At 31.5% G+C, this 25,889-nt stretch overlaps 3 protein-coding genes across 5 annotated transcripts; 1 reads left to right on the top strand and 2 right to left on the bottom strand.

Annotated features, from left to right (window-relative positions):
- Nucleotides 1-10,933: 10,933 nt before the first annotated feature.
- LOC108479577 (OVARIAN TUMOR DOMAIN-containing deubiquitinating enzyme 7) lies at nt 10,934-15,593 on the bottom strand. 2 transcript variants are annotated; one of them, XM_053022796.1, is made up of 12 exons: nt 15,211-15,593; nt 14,700-14,791; nt 14,442-14,524; nt 13,663-13,812; nt 13,519-13,580; nt 13,323-13,407; nt 13,067-13,216; nt 12,798-12,918; nt 12,117-12,241; nt 11,913-12,010; nt 11,535-11,676; nt 10,934-11,318 (listed from the first exon to the last, which is right to left on the bottom strand). In XM_053022796.1, exons 2-11 carry the CDS (start codon nt 14,716-14,718, stop codon nt 11,547-11,549), a joined length of 1,023 nt encoding a protein of 340 aa, XP_052878756.1. In that variant the 5' UTR covers nt 14,719-14,791; nt 15,211-15,593; the 3' UTR covers nt 10,934-11,318; nt 11,535-11,546. The 2 variants fall into 2 exon arrangements, with proteins under 2 accessions (XP_052878756.1, XP_052878755.1); XM_053022795.1 differs by having other exon boundaries at nt 14,442-14,517; nt 15,211-15,580.
- Nucleotides 15,594-18,068: 2,475 nt separating this feature from the next.
- Nucleotides 18,069-20,990, top strand: LOC108479575 (PI-PLC X domain-containing protein At5g67130-like). Of its 2 annotated transcripts, XM_017782265.2 has the most exons (8): nt 18,069-18,324; nt 18,413-18,535; nt 18,768-18,905; nt 19,172-19,270; nt 19,376-19,679; nt 19,759-19,982; nt 20,424-20,510; nt 20,612-20,990. In XM_017782265.2, the coding sequence occupies exons 1-8, from the start codon at nt 18,202-18,204 to the stop codon at nt 20,792-20,794; spliced, it is 1,281 nt and encodes a 426-aa protein (XP_017637754.1). In that variant the 5' UTR covers nt 18,069-18,201; the 3' UTR covers nt 20,795-20,990. The 2 variants fall into 2 exon arrangements, with proteins under 2 accessions (XP_017637754.1, XP_017637756.1); XM_017782267.2 differs by lacking the exon at nt 18,069-18,324 and having other exon boundaries at nt 18,423-18,535; nt 18,719-18,905.
- LOC108479576 (F-box protein At5g67140) lies at nt 20,934-22,180 on the bottom strand. Its single transcript, XM_017782268.2, has 5 exons — nt 21,949-22,180; nt 21,708-21,854; nt 21,500-21,635; nt 21,321-21,419; nt 20,934-21,232 (listed from the first exon to the last, which is right to left on the bottom strand). Exons 1-5 carry the CDS (start codon nt 22,035-22,037, stop codon nt 21,017-21,019), a joined length of 687 nt encoding a protein of 228 aa, XP_017637757.1. The 5' UTR covers nt 22,038-22,180; the 3' UTR covers nt 20,934-21,016.
- Nucleotides 22,181-25,889: the final 3,709 nt, after the last annotated feature.

Here is a 25,889-nt window from a genome sequence, read left to right as displayed (position 1 = left end):
ACAATATATCGATGATATGTACACTCTAGAACGCACATTACGTATTTGAGGAAACGAGTTCCTCGAATTGCGTGATGTGTCAACACGGGAAGTGTCTCCGCCAACTTTCAAGCTGGTCCCAGACATAGGGTTACATAAGAAGCCCAAAGGTCGCTCGTATGTTACCAGGATTCATGGTAAAATGGACTTAAGGGAGAAAATCGACCTTAAATGTAAAACCTTTAAGACATACAATTTTTTAAGTTTGTTAAATACACCCCAAGGTTCGACGATAGATGCTGTGAATGAAGGTTCGAGTTGTCTGAAGGGAATAATGACCATCGCGAACACCCTCAATACCAACGTCAAACATCATAACAGTTTATCCCACAGACAACTCCATCAAACCATTAATTTTAGCACGTGTAACATTATTATTGCATGTATTTTATAATTGTAATTCAAATTTTCAAGTTTCTATAATATATAGTTTAGACAGTTTCTTAGTATTTTAATATAATATTCACTGAAGTGCAATCTTTTTATCGAGGAAATGCCCGCATCGAACTTACCATCTTGGACAATCGTCACGATCAAGTGGAATATGAATATATGTACTCTATGTTCAAATGTATGTGTAATGTTGTTATCAATTAAAGTAATATTTCATTTTATATAAAATTCATATATACTTTTAGTTTTATTAAAATTTATTTTATTATGATTGAATTTTGATATTGCTTAAACATGTTCAAATATAAAATAAAAAGATTGCACTTCAAAGGAATATTATATTAAAATACTAAGAAACTGTCTAAATTATATATTATAGAAACTTTAAAATTTGAATTACAATTATAAAATACATGCAATAATGATGTTACATGTGCTAAAATTGATGGTTTGATGGAGTTGTCCATGGGATAAACTGTTGTGATGTTCAACGTTGGTGTTAGGAGTGTTCGCAATGGTCATTATTCTCCTCACTCGAACCTTCATTCACAGCATCCATCGGTGAACCTTGGAGTGTATTTAGCAAACTTAAAAAATTGTGTGTCTCAAAGGTTTTCTTGAGAGGGAATGAGTACTAGGGTGGTAACGGGCTAAAGATATCAAACATCATTAATGATTTCGATTGCTGATTATCCAAACTAGAATCGAGAATATCTGAGTGATATGCGTAGCCTGACGACTTCAAAAGATAATTATCTACCCCATGAATTTGGATGATAAGAACTATTGAGAAATTGTGTATAAAGCCACTCGGGTTCAAGCTCAAGCTCGGGCTCGAGTTCAGGTGCAGAAGGTGGATGACCTCGTCGACGTTGTTGGTGCCCTTGTCGATGCATATGTGGAAGGACTACCATCAATTGGCCACCAACTAAATATGGTTTCCTATTCTCGATGTACCAACTCTGGTACTGGACCGAAGGTCACAAATCAAAATCAAAATCTATCCGAAGTCTTCGCACCATCCAGGTGTTCCACAATGTAAGATATCGTTGATGCTCCGAAGTCTAATTCTTTGATTCTTTTCCTCTTTTGTTAATTTTTTGGACATTGTCAAAATTCCATGGAACATTCGAAACATCTTATTTGCACCTGAACTATTGTATAACTCAATCCCTATTGTACCACTTGATTGTTGAAAATTCAATATTGGTGCGTTAATGCACTACACATGTTAGTAGATGTAAGGCAATGGGAAAATAACAACCGAAATGTTTGGGGCGAAATATTGCATCCACATAAATTGCACAATTAATAACATAATTATAGTAACATGAGTCAAATAACATAAATAAAGTAATTAAATTACATGAATATTAGGAAAAATTACCCATTCCTCGAAGTGTGCGTCAATAATCTCTCGGTAAATCACAAGGGTATAAGACCTCCCGGTACTTGGACAAGTATATCATCTAAAATAAACTTAAGCTCGTTAGCATACATTTTCATAAAAATCAAAATTCTTGATGTAAAATTTAAATTTAATACCTGTTTACAAGTGGGAAGACATGTGTTTGGTGACTAACATATGCCAAATATGGCATCATGTACAATAGGGGTAAGCAAAATCCGATTTGATTTGACAAACTCGATAAAAAATTTCAAATTTTGAATTAAATAGTTTGAATTATTTGAGTTAATCAAGTTTTTCGGATCAACTCGAATAAAAAATTAAATTTTTCGGTTTAACTCGAATATGAATTATACAATTTGAGTTATCCAAAAATACGAATAAGAAAAGATAAAACTACGTCGTTTTAATAAATGTTGACCTTTTTAAAAGTTAAAATTCAAAATAATTAAGTTAAAAGGTAACTATGCCGTTTTGATAAATGTTTACCCATTAAGTTAAAAGGCAAAATCATTATATTGTTCATGTAGTTAAATAATCTTGTACATCGTTTACTAGTTAAATAATCGGTCCATCTAAACGTAACATTAAGTATAAATAATAGGATTCGTTAACTTGACTCAATTTGACTCGAAATTTTTTTACTCGATTCGATTCGAAAAAAATTCAAATTGAGTTCGATTGCTAAAATAGGATTTGTCAACTAGACTAACTTGAAAAATTTTTACTCGATTCAACTCGACTAGATTGAATACTTACCCCCTAATGTACAGTGCCCAGGACTGTAGCAATATTAGGCATCAGCCTATGTCTTGTGTTTCGTGCTTTCTTGCTCAAAAAAGTTCACGATACAATGTTGCTAATACTGTTGGGCCCCAACTGTCCTAATGGGCAGCTTCCAAATTAGACAACAGGGGTAAGTACATCAAGTGGACATTATTATTTGCATCCGGCATAAGTACCCCTCTATCAAATATCAAATGCAGTATATATGCTTAAGTAGTGCACATCTTCTCCCACTCAATAACACTACTCAGTAAAGTTTCAAAATTTCCCTTCAATCAAGAAAATTTCAAACTCGTAAATCTATTTTCACCATCATCGGGTGAGTGTCCAAGTAAGTGATAGCATAGCGCCACCAATTTAGATACTTTACTTGTACTTGTGACCGCACTATCGTCGATTGGGAGCCCAAGTTATGGTGCGACATCTTCCAAAGTGATTATGCACTCTCCACACGACAAATGAAATGTGTGGGTTTCTGGGCATCACCATTCAAACAAAGCGGATATCAAGCCGGGCCTCAAATCGAACATGCGGATCAATGTCGCTAATCTAAATTATTTCATTAGTTAAAATTTCCAAATTGAATAAAAAATAACATACAACTTTATAAAGGGACCTATGAATAACAAATACCAATTCTTTTACCAGCAGATTGATCATTTTGATGTGTGATCATTTTCTTTAATCAAAGAACCCATTTGAATATCTGCAGTTTCAAAAAAAAATTTATGGACTAAACAAATAAACAATATATACAAATAACGAAAATACATTTTGTATTGATTGTTGTTTTTTGGAAGCACTAATAATATTTTTTAACCATATAAATAAATTAATAACAATATAATTTTGAAAGCACTAAGTCTAATGTAAGTCGGTCATTTATTTTTTAGAAACCATTTAATATTAAACTCTAATGCTATGGGAATGATAATGAAAAACAAGAGATACTTTTTCTAGAAATATGGACAAATGGAAGTTTAACTCCGAAAGAAGCACTTATGAAGCCTCTCGCAATTTGATTGATTTATTTATTCCTTTTCTACATGCGGAAGAAGAAAACTTACATTTAGAAAACAATCAACATGATGTTACTTTAGCTTTTTTTTTTTCCGTTTCATGATAGATTAGTTAAACTAGCAAAAAAGAAAAAAGAAATAGCATCAGAATATATTTTTATTGACCAATCAGAATTGCCTTCCAGGATCTATAATTTTCTCAAAAAGTCCAATATACATACATTATTGGACCTTTTGAATAACAGTTGAGAAGACCTTATGAAAATTGAACACTTTCGCATAGAAGATGTAAAACAAATATTATTGTTGGTTACCATGATTTTCCAAATTTAAAAAAAAAAACATTTTTACTCATTAAATTGCTGTCGTTTTTTAATTCATTTTTATCCCAAAAAATTTATTAAAAAAAGAAATATATGCATCCACATGTAAATATACATAACAAATATTCAACATATATAGACTGTAAAATTTGTAAAGTTAATTAAGTTCAATTAATTAGTATTCAATCAATTTAACGTAACATGTATAAATTCGTTCTATATAGATAGTGAATTTTAATCAAGTGTACATAAAAAAAATTAAAAGTATTTAGATAATTTCTCTACTTGAAGATAAGTGAATAACATACTTTTTCTTATAAAATCGCACCAATCATTTAATTTTCTTATAAAAATTAAAAGTATTATAATAATTTCTTTACTTGAAGACAATTAATTTAGCATATATTTATGGCATATGTGGGTCACACACGACTTCTTCTCTTTTAATGAATTCAAACAAATAAATAATAATTAAAAAATTGTAATTGAAAAAAATAATGTTGAAGAAATACAAAATATTGAACTATGGTAGTCATCTAGTGTCAATTATACATGATTTCTTTAACGAAAATACTAATGTCGTTTTGTCTTCAGACACAAAATTTGAACAAACTGACTAAACCATAAGACCAATACAAGTGAGAAATAAAAAAAAAAAAAAAACGAGGGCATAAAATATGTTTTCTAAATGCAATCACGAAAAATATCAATTACAGGCACCAGCAAAAAGTATTAATACCATAATGTATAAATTAAACGTATATGAACATACCAACTACTCTAAAATTTAACCTCAACTCAATAGCTATATCCAACTAAAATATAACACAACACCACAAAATAGGACGAATAATAAGGATTGCAAAACAAACAAATAAACAATAATTACAGAAAAACATTAAAAATATTCCTTTAAACCTTAATTTGCTGCTGCCTCCTTCCTTTCCAAAACCTCAAAATAAGACAAATAATAAGAATTATAAGTCAAACAAATAAATAATAATTTAAAAATTAAAAATGTACCTTAAACCCTAATATGTTGTTGCCTCCTCTCCTTCCAATACCATAAAACCTTCTTCTCTTCTCATTTCCCTAAACTCCTATTTCCTTTTTTTTTTTTACACAAAATCAGTATCACAGTTAGGATGAGGAAAATTCAATTCGATTCAAAAAAATTAAAAAAAAAATCAATTTTCGAGTTAAACAAATCGAGTTATTTGAGTTAATCGAGTTATTCGAGTCAACTCGAATTTTTTTCGAATTTCGAGTTCAAATCGAGTTGAGTTTTTGAATTTGAATAATTTGAATAATTCGGATATCAAATTATAATATTTTACATTTTAACCTCAAACTCCCAAACCTTTTTTATTTTTCCTCAAAACTTTTACTCCTTCCCACTTTCTCTCCAAAATTTTTACTCCCTTCTTATCCTAACCCCCCATCTACCCAAAATCCATTTCCCACCAAAATTTTACTCTCCCATTTATTTTTTCTCAAAATTTTACTCCCAAAAAACCCTTAAAACTTTTTATTTTCCCCTAAATTTTGACTCCCTCCCACTTTCTCCCTAAAACTTTTATTTCCTTCCCATCCCACCCCCCATCTACCCCAAACCCATCCCCTTATTTTTTTAACATTTTCCTCCAAAATTTTACTCCTCTTATTTATTTTCCCTCAAACTTTTACTCTCCAAAATTTTTATTTCCTCCTAAACTTTAACTTCTCACTCTTTACTCCCAAATAAAAATTAAAATTAATCAAAAATCCCTAAACATAAATAGTAATAATTTTATTTATATCTACTATTTATATCATTAAATTAAATTTCATATTTTATATTATTTATATTATTGAATTGTTTAGTCATATTGAATATTTATATTAAAATTGAATTATTAAGGATACCATAAAATATTCTGTTAAAATTTTATATTGGTACCAATTTCACATTTTATCTTTAAAATAACTTTTATTAAAAAATTATATTTTTACATTTAATATATTTTTAATTCTAAAATACATAGTGACAAAAATATAAAGATAATTGAAACAACTAAACAAGCAAAGAAGCTAACATGTATATAAAAGATTAATAAATAAATTATGAGGTGATGAAAGTTAATAAAAAATTTGATTATGGTGGACAAATTTTATTACGATGGGTGACAGTGGTTATAAGGACCCAAAATTATTTTTTAAAATTTAACTTGAACAAATATATTCGATTTGAATTCCATCTCACTCGACTCGACTCGACAAAATTTCAAATCAAATTAGGATGATAAAATATGATTCGTCAACTCGATTAACTCAAAATTTTTTTCATTCGATTCGATCAAACGCTCATCCCTAGACATGGCTGAAGTGACCAACATGCTTTTTATAAAGGGTAAAAATGGGTATAAAATTAACTTGTGAAAGCTTGAAATTCGGGCTTGATAAGGGATAAAGCAGAAAAAGAGTGTAGACGGTCAGAAAAAATTACCTCGTGACTATCCAGCCACGTTCGCAGTAGCGTGGCGCTTGACAGGTTTCCTTCATTCGGTGTTGCCTGATAGCTCTCCACCCTAGTGGTGCTGTTTGATAGCTGTCCTCCAACCACAAAAAAATAATTTTTTCAAAACTCGTATTTTACCCAGTATAAGTATGATATCGGTGCTGCTGTATAAGGTGGCAGGACAATAAAATATTAATATTTTAATCACTATTATGGCCTAGTGATGGCTTGATGATGGTGGGCAAAAAATGAGCGTTGCCGCGACCTTCTCCGGCACCACTTGTTTAGTAATTAATTTGTAGGGTAACCCATTTTGGTATTTAATTATTATTTTTAGATTATTGGGGTAAAAAACTTAAAATAAATTTATAAAAATAATTATAATAATTCATGAAAAGTGATTGGTTCAAAACCATAATTATAATTATAATCATAAATAATATGTTAATAAACAAGTTATTAGAGCAAATATAATAATTATAATTTTAAAGTATGATATTGTTAAAAAAAGTATGTTTGTTTTAATTAGTTCTAAATTTTATTTAAGAATAAAAGTCTAAATTGATTAAAATAAGAAAAAATTAAAAGATAAATCAGTTCAAAATTTAGTTTATGTTTATAATGTAAGATAATTCAAGGAATGAGTCACCTTATATTATAATATCTAGGCACTATTTGAAAATATAAGATTAAGGAATGTTGGATATGTTGAGAATCTAATTGAAATGTAAGACTCAACCAACCTAATGATAATTTTTTTGGGGTGTTAAAAGAATTTTGATTCACTATTCATATTAATAAGAAGAAGAGGATGAAGATGTGTTCAATTAATTTGATCATAATATAGGGATTAAAAGTAAAATTTGACCTAGAAAAAGTAATGGGTTGGAAGCTTTTTATTACAACATGTTGCAAAACAATGAATGACCTGTGCAACCAATAAGACAAAGGAACACTGGTTCTGTGAGAAAGAAAAGTTTAGTGGTTACTGTCTCGTTAGCCTGGTGTAGGTTTAATATTATTACTGTTATGTCCTTTCTCAGACCACAGAGATATGCATAACTACATTAATGTCCTGTTCCTTTCACAACCAAATAACTTTGGGGTCAGTAAATGACTGTTTGGGTCAGTTGTGGTATATGAAATAATTTGGATGGTTATGATTTAAGGAATTTAAAATAATAAATATATTCTTTTCCTTGGACATACGTTAAGCAGTTGGACCATTTATGATGAAGATGAAATAAAAGGCAGGGGTAAGTAGGTTTAGTGGTCCCTTCTCTTTTTAACAAATTTTGGCTACCAACAACAACTTCTTTTCTTTTTATATATAGGCAAAACAATGAATAAACATTTTAATCCCATCTGCTCCTTTTACTTTCTACCAATTCCAATCACTAATTCCTTTTTTTTCTTTTTTTTTTCATTCAATTCATCATTACCTTCCTCCACCAAAATATTCTCTTTAAAAACAATAAGATTTATCTGAAATTTTAAAATTCCTTTTTCAAAATATACCAAATACAAATAAAGAGAAAATCTCAAAACAAATCAGAAGAATATATGGGAAGTTATATATTTTATTTTTAAAATAAATAAAATTTTAAAATTAAAATATTGCCAAAAAATAAGAAAAATCTCAATTTTTTTTATAAAATCAGGAAAAAATATGGAAAGCTTTGAAATATTGAAACTTTTTTTTATTTTCCATATAAACTTTTGTTTACCTCGTATTTCATATTAGTCATTTATGTTTGAAATGTTATGTTTTAGTCATTTACGTTAACGTGTTGTAACATTTTAGTCATTGAGCCGTTAATTATGTAAAGGTAAGCTGACGTGGCACGCTAAATAATCAATTCAAACAAAAATTTTAGGTTAAATTATATAATTGGTCCGAATATTTCTTCGTTTTGAGTAATTTAATTTTTTTTATTTTATGTTCTTTTAATTTTCTTTCTTTTTTTTCTTTATCTTCCATTGTCTTCTGCTTCTTCCTTTGTTTTCCTCCCTTCTCCATCTCTTTTAACTTAATTTTTCTATGTTTTTCATTTGTTAAAACTAATCCCTATACTTTTATTTTTTTGAATAATTTAATTTTTATTTTTTATTTTTTTATTTTCCTTTTCTTCTTCCCCTTTAGTTTTAACAAGTGAAAAACATTGAAAAACTACATTAAAAGAGATGGAGAAGGGAGGAAAACAGAGGAAGAAGCAAAAGAGAAAGAAAAATAAAGAAAAAAATTAAATTACTCAAAACGAAAAAATATGGGAACCAATTGTATAATTTAACCTAAAATTTTTATTTGAAATAATGATTTAACGTGCCATATTGGTTTACCGTTACACAGTTAACGGCAAGTAACAACTCAATAACTAGAATGTTACAACACGTTAACGTAAGTGACTAAAACGTAACATTTCAAACATAAGTGACTAAAATGTAACTTGAGATAAACAAAAGTGACTATTTTAATTGTTTACCCAAAAAGAAAACTTCTTATTTTCATTCACGTATAATATTTCTTTTAAAGATTTTGAATCTAATAATCGATTTTAAAGTTTTCTATATAAAAAAAACAAAAATCACATTTTTTTAATTTTATATTTCCATTCACCACAGATCTTTAAAATCACACTTTTCTTTTTTTTTTGAAATTTTATATTTCCATTCACCGCCAATCTTCCATACTTTTTCTGATTTTTAATTTTTCTGAGATTTTTCTCATTTTTTTACAATTTTTTTATTTTCTCTCTTTTTAACTTTCTGTATTTTTTAAACAGAAAAATATGTCTTTAATTTCAGGAAATTTTATATGAATTTCCATATGTTTTTCTGATTTATTAAAAATTTTGAGATTTTTCTGAATTCTTTTGACAATTTATTGTATTTTCTCTCTTTTTTCTGTTTTATGTATTATTTTATATATTTTTTACATATTAGGAAATAAAAACAAAGGTTAGTAATGGCTTTCCCAATACATTCAACATATTTTTATAATTTAGATTACTTGTTTTTAAATGTTTTAATTAAAATTAAAAAATATATTAAAAAGAATGAATTTGAGAATATATCAAATACAAATGAATGTATAATACTAATTTTAAGTCTGAATTGATGAATCCTAATATAAATTATATTTTCAATAGTGGGATAACATTAATTATAAGTTAAAATAAAGGGGAAAGGGGGTTAACCCATTATTTTCATGAATTCCATGTTTAGTTTCTGTCAAGTCGTGGAATATGGAATCTAGTGGTCCACCAAACAAACGTTAAACATGGCTGTTACTTTCATCTTTTTCAGTGAAAAAAAACCCAACCTCTGCAAAATCAAATAAACAACAATTCAAAGTTATTAATTTAATCATGTAAAATCTGCCGACAACATGACCCAGCCATCTCTTGGTAATATTTATACATGTACAACTTCTTTTTGTACAAAAATATTGGCATTTATGAATAAAACAAAAATCAAAGGAAATATCAATGGTGGGGTTCTCTCAGTACTAACTTATTCAATGTTCCCTCAAAAAAAAAAAAAAAAAAAACTTATTGAATGTTACAGGCTTGTATGCACGTGGCATTATTGTCACTGAACCTGTCAAAAGAAGCTGTAAAAAGGAGATGTTATAAATAATATGAATGTTATTCCAATTATGTAACTTGGTTATAATTTCATTTAAAGTAGAGATGATAAAATCATAAATTTGTGTGGTGAGGTTTGAGGGTGACCGAGTAATCATCTTTGGCCATTCGTTTTCAATTTGGATGTATTGATGGGTGGGTTTTTATTCTGAAAGCTTGTTCTTCATGCTATTGCTTAACTAATTCGTGTCATATTCCTGTAATTATATTATGTATGAAGAGTTTGGGGGACAAAGGATGGTTGATGGGAGTATCCGATTTTAGCAAAGGAAAAGACTTTACCTTTCCTATTTCCAAACGGGTGGCTTTCAGTTTTCACTAAAAAAGGGTGACAAATAAATAGTGGCAGTGCCTACGACCAGAGCTACCCAATCAAAATAGAAACTTTACAAACCCTAGGATAAGCATTTTGGTTGGTTTGAAACGATTTTTTATTTGGTGAGGTGGGTTTCATTTTAAATGGCTATTACTTAAAGCATCATTTGCTTACTATAGAATTTTTCAAACAACCCTTTTCCTCCATTTAGGTATCTTTATGATCAACCCAATGTTTAAGTCTTTACCAACTTTACAGTTATAGAATTTATTTATCAAAACCCAATTTCACTTTTAGTCTTTTAAGCAAGCTCCATGATGAATCAGTAGCCATGAAAGACCCAAGTTGCCAGAAATATGGGAATAAAACATTCAAACCCTTGTTTGTAAGTCTTCCATATGCATGCGCAAGACAGATATGAACCCTACAAACATGTGCCTGTCTCTATGTACGTGTCTGCGTGTGTATAGGTGTTGCTCTTTGCTATTGGAATTCTGTCTCGGAATTGCCAAAACCACATACACACAACAGTTGGATTGAATGTTAAACAACATCTAGATATAGTTGCATCTTTGAACAAGAATCTATACCCATTTCTAATTCCTTATCTTTTCTTCATCATCACCATCATTCTCTATTTGTATAATCTCAAATTTTGCTAAAGAAAACTATTTACAGGAATCTCAAAAATAAACTTGGGAGTTGATAAGTACAAACTATTTGTCTTGCTAACATTTGGATGGATAAGAAATCATGAGAATAAAGAACGAGCATCTGACCGAGCACTCAGATTCATTTTCCAGAGGCTGCCAGCATAAGTCGTTGTCAAACAGTTGTAAGCATATTGGAAGCAGGTTAGAATAAGATCCGATGTATGGCCCGTACACGATCTACAAAGCCAAGACCAAACTAATTATCAGGACGTACTTAATCTAAAATGGCTTACAACTTTTTCAGCCTTAAGTGCTGTTTTGTGGCTGGTAAAGTCTCAAGTCAAACCAGAATAAATTTTCATTCCAAGACTAGCATGAAGAAATACATGCAATCATGCATTACATGACACAGGAAATCATTGAGAATAATAACTGTGGCACAAGCGCACTCACATGATACTAAGATCATATGCAAAGTGCTCCCATGTCAGGTGGCCCTCCGTCAGATCCAGAGAATACCGCGGATTTAGCAGATACTCCCTTATTGTTCTGTTTCCGCTCCTTTCTACCCTTTCTGGCCTCCATTGGCTGGTTACTACACACAAAAAAGGTAATATTTGGGGGAATGAGCCTTATTTTGCAACATATCAAACATTGAGAAACTAGACAGTCAAGAAAAGCATCTAAACTACAGAGAGAGAACCACTCGAGCTCCATATCCATGTGCTACAAATGAATGTCTACTTCATACATACCGGTTTTAGTTGAACTATTGCATTTAGCTTAAATAGCATAAATAGATCCAAAAGCAAAAGAATTTAGGTGGCATACACCATGATCTTAGTCGAGGACCTCCCTGAGACAGATCCACAACAAGCCTTGTATTTTTTCTTTGATCCACAGGGGCATAACTTGTTTCTTGGAATCTTCTGCAGTTTGGAAAGTTTAAGAGGGAAAAAGAGTGAAATCTTACTTTTAAACCACATTATTTTAACATCAAGGAAATGATTGTGTATTTTCATCACAGCATTAAACCTTTTCATCCAGCCGAGTAGTGTTACCACCAAGGGTTTTAGTGCCATCACTATATGGATCCTGTTCGCAGGTCTTCCCTACATTTTCTTCCTTGTGTTGTTCACTGTTTCCATTTTCATCATTACCTGGATACCATATTTAAGATAGATCGGTACACCATATATGTCAAAACATAATATCTTTAAACATCATGGAAAGCGAAACTTCAGCAAATGTCAAGCAGGCATCAAATAAAATGAATCAGAGTTAACAAGAGATAACACAAAGAATGCATGTATCATACTATTTCTAATCATTAAGAAACAAAAAGCAAATGAGGACTTCAACATGAATCTTCAATCAGTTTTAGTGCAGTTTCATTTCCTACCCAAATCTTCTCTGAAAATCTACACAAGACGGATTCATAAATCCACTAATGCTAGGATGGACTTGAATGGACAAAACGGATAAAATCGCAGCACTGCATTTTCAAAAATTAGGAACATATATCATATGAACAGGTTTTTTATATTTCATCTTGTAATGATCTTTCTAATGTCATCAACTAACTCAAAAAACCTACATAAGATGTTATAGAAACAAAGTGGACTTTTTCATCATAAAGAAGAAAATTGAAAAGAAATGTAGGGGGAACCCTAACGAAATATCTAGAATTTTGCCTACATACTGACCGGCCATTACCATAAGAACCATTTGCATGACAAGTAAGTGACTCATTTGCAGCTGTACATTCTTCAGCCCCTTGTTCTGCTATCAGAAACTCTATAGCAGCATCAACGTCACCATCTACTTGTAACAAAACCTGAAGAAGTACAACTAAGCAATGTAAACATAAAGGAGGAGAAAGTATTCCAAGATGCAAAACATGGGACTCAAGGCCACTTAGAAAAGTCACAGCCATGCAGGGATGAAATACACCAGATAAAAAATAATAATGCTAAATGCATCACCTGTTCAACTTTTTCCGCACTTTCACAGCCGCTTCCAGCCATTACTAATTTGATTGATCCTGTATTGATACAGTCCTTACCAGCTGCCCCCTTCGTCTTACTAACTGCAGCTTTTGCTTGATTAGATGACGCTGAGATATCAGCATCTGCCTTTTGAGAATCTAGAAGTTAGTAGACTATTGTTACCAATTAAGACATCCAAACTAAAAAGCAGAATAAAATACAAGGATCATCACGGTGAAAAATAGACTCAAACCTTAATTATAATTGGCATTGCTGGCCCATTACAGGGGTCTTCTTTCAATCTTACACTGTTGTAGTGTTCTTCGTCATGATATGATCTGGAAAAAATTGTACTTCATATAAAGCAGAATTGAAACTATAGACTATAATCAAGGAGTGTGAAAACAAAATGAAGAGTGCTAACAACAAAGGAATACTACAACACTTACAAATGGACCATACGAGCTGCTCTATCTTCAAAATTCTTTATGTACCAGCGAGGTGACATGTTCTATATACCATGCAAAGCGTGAGGAATGACTTCCATGATGCTGAAGGTTAACCATAGAAGAGAGCAAAAGATAAGATCTTACCCGATGTATGCATATATTTCTGCGAGTAACAAGAGAAGCTGCCTGCAGTTCCATATGTCCAGCCCATGTGCCATCCTTTTCCATGGATTGACAGTATTCATCAAATGGGACATCATCCTCGATAAAGGGTTCAAACATTTCACGGTTCATCTGTTATCAGGTAAAAGTGAGAATTTCCTACAAGTTGAATCTTCAGTAAGAAGAAAAGATGGGAGAGGCGTGGAGGGGAATGAGCCAAAACGAGGAACATATCATAAATCATCCAACTATCCAAGCAGGCAAAAAATATGTTAAATATCATCTAAGTAAAGAGAAATTAGCAATCTTCTAATTCACCGTAACATACAGTTCTTTGGAAGAAAAAAAATCAGTCAAAATAAGGCATATCATGCTACACAGAACCAAATAAGCACTGCTCATCATTTGTTTCTACATTTAGATTGTTTCAGATATGGGGGATTTGCATCTGCTCACTAGAGTTAAGTGCTAAAATAAATGTCTTATTCAACAATGAAAATGTAATTAACAAGTAGTAGCCAAATGTAATGAAAATTCTAAGTTCATATCCTTATCCTTCAGTTTTCTAACTACCCATTCTAGTCATTGATAATAACACATCTATAGTACACTCCTACATGAACTAATGCAATTAAACAGTACTTACAATATTATTTCTATCGTCCAATGTAAACATCTGAAAACAGATTCGGAGATTCTTACAGAACTATAAAAAAAACAATAACAATAACAATAACAATGCCTTTATAATTATCATTTACCACTATATATTGCACCACCATGCTGCGATATTTTCCATGTTCTTCCTCATTACCTTCCAACTGATCAGCAAGAGCCCTGCTAACTGAAAAGAGTGAGCAACTTCACCAAAATCAAAGATAATACGCACCTCAAGCATGACAATGAAGTTCTGAAATCAGATATAACGAATGCAGATGATATGAATGCTACAAAATACATTGTGAAAACATTTAGAAAAAGCACAAGGGGACAAAAAATGGAACTAAAAAGATACAAACCTGAAAAAACAATTACCATCTGCAGTCACTTTGATGATCTTTAGGCCCAAAGCGTCGAGCGAAATAGCTGCCTGCTTTCCCTGCTTCTTTACCTATCCACCAAACAGATTTTTGTTGGGTAATTTAGCAGGATGAAGAAATGCTCAACCATTGAAAGCATTAAATTGAGCGATCATCCAGTTATTTGGATGCTTTTCTATCAGTGGCATTCACAAATTGCAAAACCCAAACCTATTTTAAAGCACAAAAAAGTTGTGTAATATGTTGATTCAGCAAAAGAGATTGTTTTGTGAGGCCCCTTCTATTATTAGACATTAATATTCATCGAAAAGCAAAATTTAAGAGCATTGCTCATCAAATATCTCACAATTTATCCATCGAAATCATTATCCTGATCATAAAAAAGTTTAGAAGTTCATATATAGAAGACTACAGCATAGCCAAAACTGAAAAAAGAAAAGGAGATCGAATATGACGTAAAGAAACAGGGAAAGGAAAAACTAAAACTTACTTGGGGATGTTGTTGTTGTTGTTTCTTGGGTTTTGGTTTGGATTTTTGTTGTCTAGTTTTTACCATTGGTTCACGAGGTTGATGTTGATGTTGGATGAATTAGTAGGATTTTTGTGGTTCCGACAAAAGGGGGAAGATGATGATGATGCCGGTGATAGGGGTCGAAACTGAGCTTGAAATTGTGGCGACACGGACTAACGGAGTGGTGTAGTTCAGCGGCGACGAAGCATAGCATATTATTGGGCTGAGTGAATTTAAACTCCAATGATGGAGTGGTGGCCCTGCTGCTTGGGCTGCAATGGTTGAGGCCTTTGGGTCCAACAAAGAGTTCTGATTATCCTTCAACTTCACCGAACAATCTTGCTTAACTTCCATAATTTCGGCAATCAACTTTTTTTTTTGAATTACAGTAATAGAGTGAAGCAAACAGCTAACACGAGTCGAACCCAGATTACATTTTGGCAAGTGAATATCCTTAACCATCTGACCATCACATGAGATTTTATTACCATCACATGAGATTTTATTTCAATGTGATAAGAATATATATATATATATATATATATATGAAAACACTAAAGCCCCTTTAAATGAGCATTTAACTTTAGTGTGATATGTTTAGTTTTTTTTCTTCTTATGTTATAGTATATAATCTCATTGCTATTATAGTTTTTACACTAACTACAAGTAAACGCACCGTCCATAAGGAACTCTAAATAAATTATATTCATTAAAATTTTAAATTTATTAAATTTAATTAAAATGCATGTTTTTACATAATGTTTGAAATTATATTTTTTCACAAAATTATTTTTTACGACAATATTAAATACTTAAATTTTAAATTAAATTTTAAAATATTTATTTTACACTAAGTGCAAGTAAACACACAATCCATCCAAAGAAGCCCCAAATAAATTATATTCATTAAAATTTTAAATTGATTAAATTTAATTAAAATGCATTTCTTGTTACATAATGTTTGAAATTATATTTTATTTCTCAAAAATATTTTTGTACCATAATATTAAATACTTAAATTTTAAACCAAAATTTTAAAATACATTTTTTACCATACTTTTTAAAAGTAATATTAAAGTAGTTATTAAAACATTATTTATCATATTTAAGGAAGTTTATTGTGGACTTTTAGGTAAAACTTAAATAAATGATTATAGGAACCTAGGGATGTCAATTGGGTGGGGCATGTGAAGGGGTGCTCTCTCCGCACCCATCCCAGCTAAGAATTTTTATTTCCAGCCTTACCTCGCGACCCGTTGTGGGTACAAAACCCAAAACCATCCCCGTTCCATCACTCATATAGATCCCCAGACCCATCTAATCCCCACTATACCTGCCTTGCAACCCACTTCATCTAATATATTTAGTAGTATCAATTAAATAAATATAAATCAATTTTTTGATGAAAAAAAAGTATAAAATACTTGTCCTTCGACTCCTACCACATATGCGACATCATTCCAATTATCACCATTAAAAATAATAATAAGTCGTCGTGATCCTTTAATTGGCAAATAAAATAAAATTTTAACACGAGTTTAAAAAATTCAAAAATAAAGTCCTTACATAATATCAAAATAAAATGTCTCAAATACATCATAAATGTTTTAAAATGCAACAAAATGCAAAAATTAAATATTGTTAAATTAATAAAATACTATTAAGATAATTATTAAATTGAATTTTTATAAATGTTTACATTTTAAATATGCTTATTATATTATGCGGGATGAGGCGAAGTAGGTGGGGATACCCACGCCTGCCCGGTCACTCATGATGAGTCTAATTTTTATTCTTATCTCCGCTCAATTGAGTGCGAAGTGAAATAAAACTCCATAAAACCCGTCCCGTTGATATTACTATATAAACCTCATTAATCAAAATTTTAAGATTTACATTTACAAGTTTTTTTTATTTTATTTTTTGATATATACATTAAAACCACATTAAATGACAAACCATTTTCCAACCAACTAAAAAAGCAAGGCTACCATTGAAGTTGACATTTAAAATTGTCACGCTCTAATAACAGTTCAGAATATGAGGCCTTAGCGATAGGGTTGTCTATCGCTAAAGAAATGAAGATCACTTGGTTCCTTCAACAAATAAACAGTGGCCACATATTAGTTCTGCTATAAAAATTGAAGCCCACTATGAACCCATTTTCAGCTGCCTATTGCCTTTTCACAATACCCAAACTCCAAATCACTCCATCTATATCTTCAACTACCTCTGCCATTTTAGGGCGCAAGTTTCTACATCCTTCTAAAATTAAAATTTACCCATGAATCTTGGGTATAATAGATGAGAAAATTTATGTTCCAACCTTAAAAAATATAATTATTAAAGGATGATGTTTATAAACCGTAAAATAAACATAAAGTATGTATTGATCATATTAAAAATTAGTTAAATTAAAATTTTAGTCTTTAACTAAATAATAGATATTAATTTTATTAAATTAAATTTCTTTTTTCCAAAGGTTTTGTGACAGACATATTATCATGTATAATATAATGTCAACCTATTAATTTCACATAATACTCACAAAAAGTCACGCCATTTTAGTTGATAAATTTAATGGCTACCATTTCAAAATTAAAAAAAGTACAGAAATTTAAAATGATTGAAATTAAAAAACACTGACTAAATCCATAATTTACGCATAAGTATGTTACTAATACCAAAATTCGACCTAACAAATTTAGTAGTTACCATTTGGGTTAAGATTGAAAATTTAAAAATTCACAACTTTCTCATAGTACAGGGACTAATAGAAGAATTTGACCGAAAGTAAAAATAAAGGTTAATAATAAGGCCCGCGTTAAAGTATCCAGAAAACCTTCTCTTAAGCTTTTCATTAGAATCTGTTCTGTTTCATGGTTTCTTAATCTTCTCTGTATTCATATACACACACACACATATGTTATCTTTGTCGGACTTTGCATAAGCAGAAGCGAAATCCAAACAATGACGTGTTTCATGGACCACCGTGACTTATCCAGAGCCACTGCAACTGGGTATTTGTTTCTCCTATTACTCTTCTCTTCCTTCATCAACATTTGGTCTTCTTGCTCTAATGGAAGTTGCCAGGTTCCTTTTTCTTTTTCCTTTCACCTTCTCTTACCCTTCCTTTAATGATGGCTACAGCTTGAACTGAAAATGTTTGACAATTTTGCAGGTAGTGGATTCATGTTCCCACTCTACAGATTGTGGTCCAGGTCTTTTTTGTGGGAACTGCCCTGCTTTGGGCAAGACTCAGCCTTTTTGTATAAGAGGCCAAGCCACCATACCCACTTCTGTTGTAAGCTTCTATTTGCATCTTAATGAGATGGGTATTTTCTGTTATCAGCTAACATGGTGTAAATTTGTTTCCTTTTTGGCAAGGAAGCTTTTTGCTTCCATTCTTTGTGTGTGTTATATTAGGTGGATTGGTTTTAGTAATTTTGTTATTTTTCCCCCTCCCCTTTTCCTTTGGTGATTTCAGCAAATGAATGATGGAAAATCATGTTTTGGGTGTGAATTGTGGGTGGCAGATTGGTGGATTACCTTTCAACAAGTATTCATGGTTGGTGACTCACAATTCCTTTAGCATAGTGGGTGCTCCAGCTTTACCAGGAGTTCAAAGATTCACATTTTACAATCAAGAAGACACTGTTACTAATCAATTGAAGGTATGTATTTCTATCGTTTTGCATCACCTTCTTAGTTTTGAAGAATCTATAGGAAACTATAAGGCAATGGGATTGTGATTTTCCCTACTAATTGACTTATAGTTTAGAATTTTCTTTTTCTTTTTTCTCTTTGGTGCTAAGTAGCTGAGCAAATGTAAAAGTTGAACATGTTATTTATTTCCTTGACTTGATTCCTCTTTAACCATCTAAAGTATGAGAGCAGTTTTGTTAAATTCTGTTCTGGTTTGCTTTTTTTCATTGTTCAGAATGGAGTTAGGGGTCTGATGTTGGACATGTATGATTTCAATGGCGATATTTGGCTCTGCCATTCATTCCGCGGGCAATGTTTTAACTTCACTGCCTTTGTAACATATCTTTAACTTGTGTTTTTTGTTCTCTTTCTCTTTCCATGATATCTATTTTCAAGTTTTCTGATCTAATTTGCAATGTGTTCGTTGGATATTATTCAGCAACCTGCAATTAACACCTTAAGGGAAGTGGAAGCATTCTTGAGCAAAAATCCATCAGACATTGTAACCATTATAATTGAGGACTACGTGCATACACCCAAAGGACTGACTAAGCTTTTTAAAAATGCTGGTTTGGACAAGTATTGGTTTCCAGTGTCCAAGATGCCAAAAAAGGGTGAAGATTGGCCTACGGTAACTGAAATGGTGAAAGCAAATCACAGGCTTTTGGTCTTTACTTCTGTTGCTTCAAAGGAAGAGGAGGAAGGGATTGCTTATCAATGGAAGTACCTATTGGAAAATGAAGGTAAGGATTAGATGGATATGAAACCTTTGTTCACGCGTTCATGTTGTATACTAGCTATGTAGTAACGCCTTCATGGCAGCTGGAGATCCAGGTGTAAAGCCAGGCTCATGCCCCAACAGAAAAGAATCACAGCCGTTTAACTCGAAAACTGCCTCTCTTTTCCTTATGAATTACTTTCCAACTTACCCAGTTGAAGATGAAGCTTGCAAAGAGCATTCGGCACCACTTGCTGACAGGATCCGCACTTGCTACAAAGCAGCTGGGAGTATGATGCCCAACTTTTTGGCAGTCAACTTTTACTTGGTATTAAGTTGTAACTTATATCTGTAAATTTATTTTTTTCTAAAATATGCAGAGCACTAACCATAACACCACATAAATCTATTATGCGCCTTGGCGTAGGATCTAGTCACAGGTCTAGACGAGAAAGAATTCTTGCTTCGACCTATGGTTACTCAAAAAGGCAAATTCATCCTTGACTGAATCCTCTCTCAAAATAACGTTTCTTTTGATAGAATAATTGCTTACCTCTTTATTTCATATTGGCAGCCTTTTATAGACTGTTAATAACAAATGAAAGAGTCCTAATTGACATAAAATAGAATTCCTAACTTAGAGTTTATGAAGGAAACAAAAACCTAATATAGTAAAACTAAAACTCTTAGTAAAACCTGATATAATAAATAAATAAATAAAACTAAAAACTCCTATTGCAATTAAAGTGTCCATATCAAAATCATGCAGAGGAGCGATGGAGGTGGTGTTTTTTATGATCTAGATAGCATGAATGGTCAGAGATTATGTGGATGTAATACCATTGCAGCCTGCCAGGTTTGTCCGCATTGGCCACAACCCTTCTTTCCCATGCATGGTTGTTGTTTGTTTCATTTAAAGCTGAAATTTGTTGAAATCTCTGTTTTGTTCTCATGTAGGCTGGGGCACCCTTTGGATCTTGTAAGAACATTTCAATGCCTACACCGAGTCCAATGACGAATTCTGTCGGAAGCTTTTCCGGACCTGTTCAGTTCTCAACATCCACTTCAACAGTCTATCATCCTAATCACTTAATGATTGCCTTGTTTTCATTTCCATGGATGATTTCATTATTTTTCTAGAATAGATAGTTTTCAGGATAGAATCGAGTCATCTACACCTTTAGGAGGACTTATAATATGTTGCCATGTAAAATTTTGAGTCCTGGCTTATCGAGGAATGCGTGTTAGAGTCATAGAATTTGATTACACAATCAAGAGATTTCTTGAGAGATTCTTCTGTTCAATTTATTGAATCAACAAATTCATATGACAATAATCGAAATCCCCAGAAGGATGAACACCTTAAACAACAGGTAACATGGTGGCGACTGCTACGATGTTTAATGGCAAACCTTGTGGTTTTATTTGAAGAGCTGGTCGGATAGTAAGCAAACCAATGAAACAGTCTAAGGGAACTCTAGTTCCCCACACATTGATCGACTCTAGTTTATGACATTTATTGACAAGAACAAACAGCCCACTTTCTGTAACATGACGGCAACTCCATAGCACGATGCTCTGAGATTAGATAATGAGGGAAGAAAAAACTCAGTATCTCAATCAAATTTTCTGGAAAAAGCAAAGGTCAATCTAACAGGAAAGTCACCTTTAAATGTGGACAGCTATGGGCAATGGCGGATAAGGATTCATCGGTGATAAATGTACCACCAATATTCAGGTGTTTCAAGGAATTGGCTCTGGTTATCTGTTAAGAAAATCAACTTCATCATATTCAAGTTAAGGAGATTGAGTAAAGGAAAAAAAAAAAAAAGGGTTTTGGCTTACCAATTGAACAACACCTTTATCAGTGATCCCTGTCATACCCCAAAGGGAAACTGATGTCAAGTTGCTAACACACTTTGCTAATGAGATTTGGTATAGTCCATTGTCAGTTATTTGGCAACCCCAACGACTCCTTGAACTGTAATTAAAAGCAGACTCAGAAACAGGGGGAGCCTGTCTGTAAAAAAAGTTGCAGGGAAGAAATGATTACATGTCGAGTTCTTCGAGGCTATAAGCATGACGAACGAGACGAGAAGTGGACTCATCGTCCATTTTACAACCAGCAAAACTCAGGGTGTGTCTTCTAGCCAGAGCCTGTTTCACCCCTTGTTTCCATTTCCTACAAACCCCACTTGCCCTACCATATTCAACAATAACATAATCAAGTTAAACCATCCAATCCATAACTTTCTATTACCACCAAAACATAATAAAGAAAGGCAAAAACTTACTGGGCTAAATCGGTGAAAGAAGTGATCATCACCAGTATATGAGCCAACAAGTCTATTGGCAACCGATCAATTTCTGCCTCCTCCTCCATTCTCTTTTCACAACACAATTGTTGTTTTTTGGGGAATTTTCGTTTTGAGGTTTCGTACTAGTTTAAAATGAAGCTGACAAAGGGGGGTTGAAAGTTACATGGCACTATAATACATACGATCAACATAACCCAAAAACATGTGGTCATTGTTATGTCATAATTTCATGAATCTATCGTGAGGGTAATGATATTTTAGTTCTTTGATTCGGAATCCATGGCTTTGGATTCAACTGTAGGGACCTTTTAGAGATTGACAAAAAAAAAAAGGTCTAATTCTATTCTATCCTTAATACTTTTTTGAACTTCTGAAATTTAATCTCTCCATATTTAACTTTAAAAATTTAACCCCTTTAATTTTTATTTAAAAATCAAGGTCTAATTGATACTGTTAAATTATCAATTAACCTTTGATTTTAAATCAGACAAGTAGAGGACCAAATTTCTCGAAATAAAAAGGGACTAATTTCCAAAGTTTGAAAAGTATAGAGACTGGGAGCATATTTAAACCAACAAAATATCATTTCTTTGGTGATGGCGCCTTTGCTTGGCTGTGTTCTCATATTTGCTGTCATTTAACCTGCGTGCTCTTCGGATGTCGTATGTCTTTGTAATTCCCACATGGCCTGGGCCGCCTCATCCGTTTCTTGTCTAATTGGCTTCTTTTCCTTTTCTAATTTTATTTTAGGATTTTCTTTATGGAAAAATAAATTAACTTAACTTTAGGAGTTATTTTAGGCTTTTTTCATATTTAAAATTCTATATATATAATAAATAATGAATTAATATGAATTAATTAATAATAAATATTATATAAATATAAAATTTATTATAATAATATTATAGTTTAAAAGGTTTGTTAAATACGCTATCCATTTTACCGCATGACCTGTTTTTTATATTTATTTTTAAACAAATAAAAAGAAAGTATAAGAAGAAGAAAAAAGTGTGTTTCAGTTTATTGTTTAAAAAGAAAAATATAAAGAGAAAAGTATTATTCAAATATAAATATAAATCATTTCAATATTTTTATAACTTTTATTAGAATATCAATTTAAATTATAATAACAATCTTATTTATTTTCTTCATTTATTTATATATATTAAAAATAGAAATTAGAAATTAAAATATTTTATAAAATTAATATAAGAATAACTATTTGATACACCATCAATAGAATTTTTAAAATTTCACAAACGAGTTGAAAGTATAATAAGTATCATATATAATATATATATATATATTATATAATTAATTTTTAATTTTTATTACACTCTATTTTCTATAATATATTTATCAAAACCTTAATCCGTATGTGACTCAATGATGTATTAAATAAATTTCCTTAATATAATTAATTATAAATATAAAATGATTCATCCAACACCTACACCATCATCATGTGAACCTCAAATCTCTTTTCCACACACAAACTTAACATCGAATGCCTATAAATATGGCTTTTGGTAGCCGCCAAAGGACCTTATTTAAGTATTTTGGACATGGCTCGTAGCAATTACTACTACCAAATAAATTACCCTCATCCATTTTTTGGGTGACGAAATTAAATTATATCTTTTTACGATAGTAAAAATACAATTTTATCATTTTAATAGTCTATATCTTTATAATTTTTAAATTATTAAATCAATTTTTTATTATTTTTGGAGGCTAAAGTATAATTTTACCATTACTAATTTAAAATTTTATAAATTATATAGAGCCTAAATAGAAAATTTTCCATTTTAGGGGAGCCGGAGCCCTTTTCAACTCCCCTTTGGCTCCACCACTACCCTCATCCATACCATTCTCATTATCTTATGTACTCAACATAACCAAATGTATATGTAAAAGCTCTTGTGGTTATTGTACTTGTCTCTCATATTTTGTAATATCGACGAGTCTTGTTTTTTCGACATTAGCCACTATCTTCGACCAAGGCTTTCTTCTCTCATCCACTCTTCTTCCTCCTCTTTTGATCTTTTAGCCTTATTTCTTCAAATCCTACCATAGCTTAACTATGACAACCAATAGAGTCCATTAGGACTGGAATGGGCCATTTTTGACTGGGCCCAAAACCAAAAAATAACAAACCAAAAATAAAAATAAAAATAAAATTAAACAATCCAAACCCAAATTTTACAAGCCCAAAATGCAAAAAAAAACCTAACCCAAAAAAATCACAAGCCCAATAGCCCACAACACTTAAACATTTTCAGCAGAACAGGAAACCTTAGCCCCATGTGCATCGCACTTCTCCCTTGGTCGCTCCGCCTGCGCCTCGTCCTAAGGCCTGGCACCCTTGGCCGCCTTGCACTGAAATGGCAAAGTTTCTTCTCCGTTGACCTCGCCAAAGCCTACAAAAGTGACAGAAAAGAAGGCAGAAACACAACAGAGAAACAGCAGCAAAAGCAAAGGCAAATAGTGATAGAACAACGACTAAACAGCAGCTTGTAAATCGAATATATAAGGCCACAAAAAATAGATTGTATACACGCACATCAGAGTAATAAAAAAACAAAAAAACAAATTTCAAAAGGTGATTTGCTTCATATTTTCTATCTATTTTTATTTTTTAAAAAAAGAAATAAAAAAGGAAGAATAAAAATTATTAAAGGCTGTCTTTTTATTCTTTTTCCCTTTCCCTTTTCGTTTTTGTTTTTTTTTTTGTTTCTCAAAGAAATAGGCATAAAGTTGGATAATAGGTGGAAATGTTACCGATTTTTCGCATGTTGCCGCCGTAGGCGGCCTAGGTTCGTCGTTTCCAATGAAAATCGACATCTTGTGGGCTCGGAGACTCAAAAAGCAAAGAAAATGGTTTTTCTTTATTTTTTTCGACCACCATGGACGATGATGCCATCGCCGGCGATCGGTGGCCGATGGTGGCTCCCATGGCCAGACTCAACCCCCCTTTCAGAGAAAAAAAAAAGAAGCAAAGTGTTTTTTTTTAAAAGCTGTTTAAAATGATTTTTTTGGAGAAATTTTTATATATATAAGGGTGCTAAACGACACCGTTTTGGGCTAATCTGGAATGCCTCAAAACAACGTAGTTTTGGGGCGTGACCCAAAACCTGACCCATTTTCAGGCAAGCATCCTCGTGTTTTTCCCTCAAAGGGATATTTACGCGGTTGATCCTTTCGCTTTTTTGCCTATTTTCAATTAAATCCTGATTCTTTTTTTCTTTTTAATTTTACCTTGTAATTTTGGCTTCGTTTCATTTCAGTCAACCATGAAACGGTACGTTTGCAGGACTGGGAATAATTTCTCATTTAGTCCTCGTACTTTTGTGCGCATTATATTTTGTTCCTAATTTCTTTTCTTTTTTTCTTTTAAATTTGGCTATGCAATTTTATTTTATTTTTGATTTGGTTCTTTGATTTGCCAAAGGAAATGGCGTGTTCAATGGGGTTTGGGATATTTTCCCAGTTAATCCCATTCCTTTTTGCGCGTTTCATTTTAGTCTTTGACTCTGTTTTAATTATTTTATTTTTACATTTTAACCCCTTTTGTTATTTATTTATTTCAATTTTTCCTTGTGATTTCATTTAAGTTATAATTAAGCCCTTTTTACTTTAATCCTTTTATTTATTTATTTATTTACTTATTTACTTGATTATTTATTCATTATTCTTTTCATTTTACTCATTTATTTGTTTACTTATTTATTCATATATCATTCATTTATTTATTTACCTTTTATTTTATCTTGGTATTCATTTATTTATTATTCCTTCATTTTTAATTTTTATTTTCTTTCATTGATTATTCATTTTATTTATGCCTTTATTATTATTACTATTTTTATCTATCATCCATTTATTTATTTCCTTTTATACTTTCAAAATTAGATCAA

This window comes from Gossypium arboreum, chromosome 12 (assembly GCF_025698485.1).
Source record: "Gossypium arboreum isolate Shixiya-1 chromosome 12, ASM2569848v2, whole genome shotgun sequence".
NCBI lineage: Eukaryota > Viridiplantae > Streptophyta > Magnoliopsida > Malvales > Malvaceae > Gossypium > Gossypium arboreum.
The sequence above is the reverse complement of the archived record's forward strand: the minus strand, read 5'-3'. Positions and strand labels throughout refer to the sequence as shown.

Coding starts and splice junctions, on each gene's coding strand:
- LOC108479577 (XM_053022795.1), bottom strand. CDS start 15,276: ATGGTAAAAACTAGACAACAAAAATCCAAACCAAAACCCAAGAAACAA. Junction 13,217..13,322: donor CAATGCCAATTATAATTAAG/GTTTGAGTCTAT, acceptor GATTCTCAAAAG/GCAGATGCTGATATCTCAGC. Junction 12,011..12,116: donor CTACTCGGCTGGATGAAAAG/GTTTAATGCTGT, acceptor TCCAAACTGCAG/AAGATTCCAAGAAACAAGTT.
- LOC108479575 (XM_017782265.2), top strand. CDS start 18,202: ATGACGTGTTTCATGGACCACCGTGACTTATCCAGAGCCACTGCAACT. Junction 18,325..18,412: donor GCTCTAATGGAAGTTGCCAG/GTTCCTTTTTCT, acceptor ACAATTTTGCAG/GTAGTGGATTCATGTTCCCA. Junction 18,536..18,767: donor CCACCATACCCACTTCTGTT/GTAAGCTTCTAT, acceptor TGTGGGTGGCAG/ATTGGTGGATTACCTTTCAA.
- LOC108479576 (XM_017782268.2), bottom strand. CDS start 22,037: ATGGAGGAGGAGGCAGAAATTGATCGGTTGCCAATAGACTTGTTGGCT. Junction 21,855..21,948: donor TCTTTCACCGATTTAGCCCA/GTAAGTTTTTGC, acceptor TGAATATGGTAG/GGCAAGTGGGGTTTGTAGGA. Junction 21,636..21,707: donor AGCCTCGAAGAACTCGACAT/GTAATCATTTCT, acceptor TTTTAATTACAG/TTCAAGGAGTCGTTGGGGTT.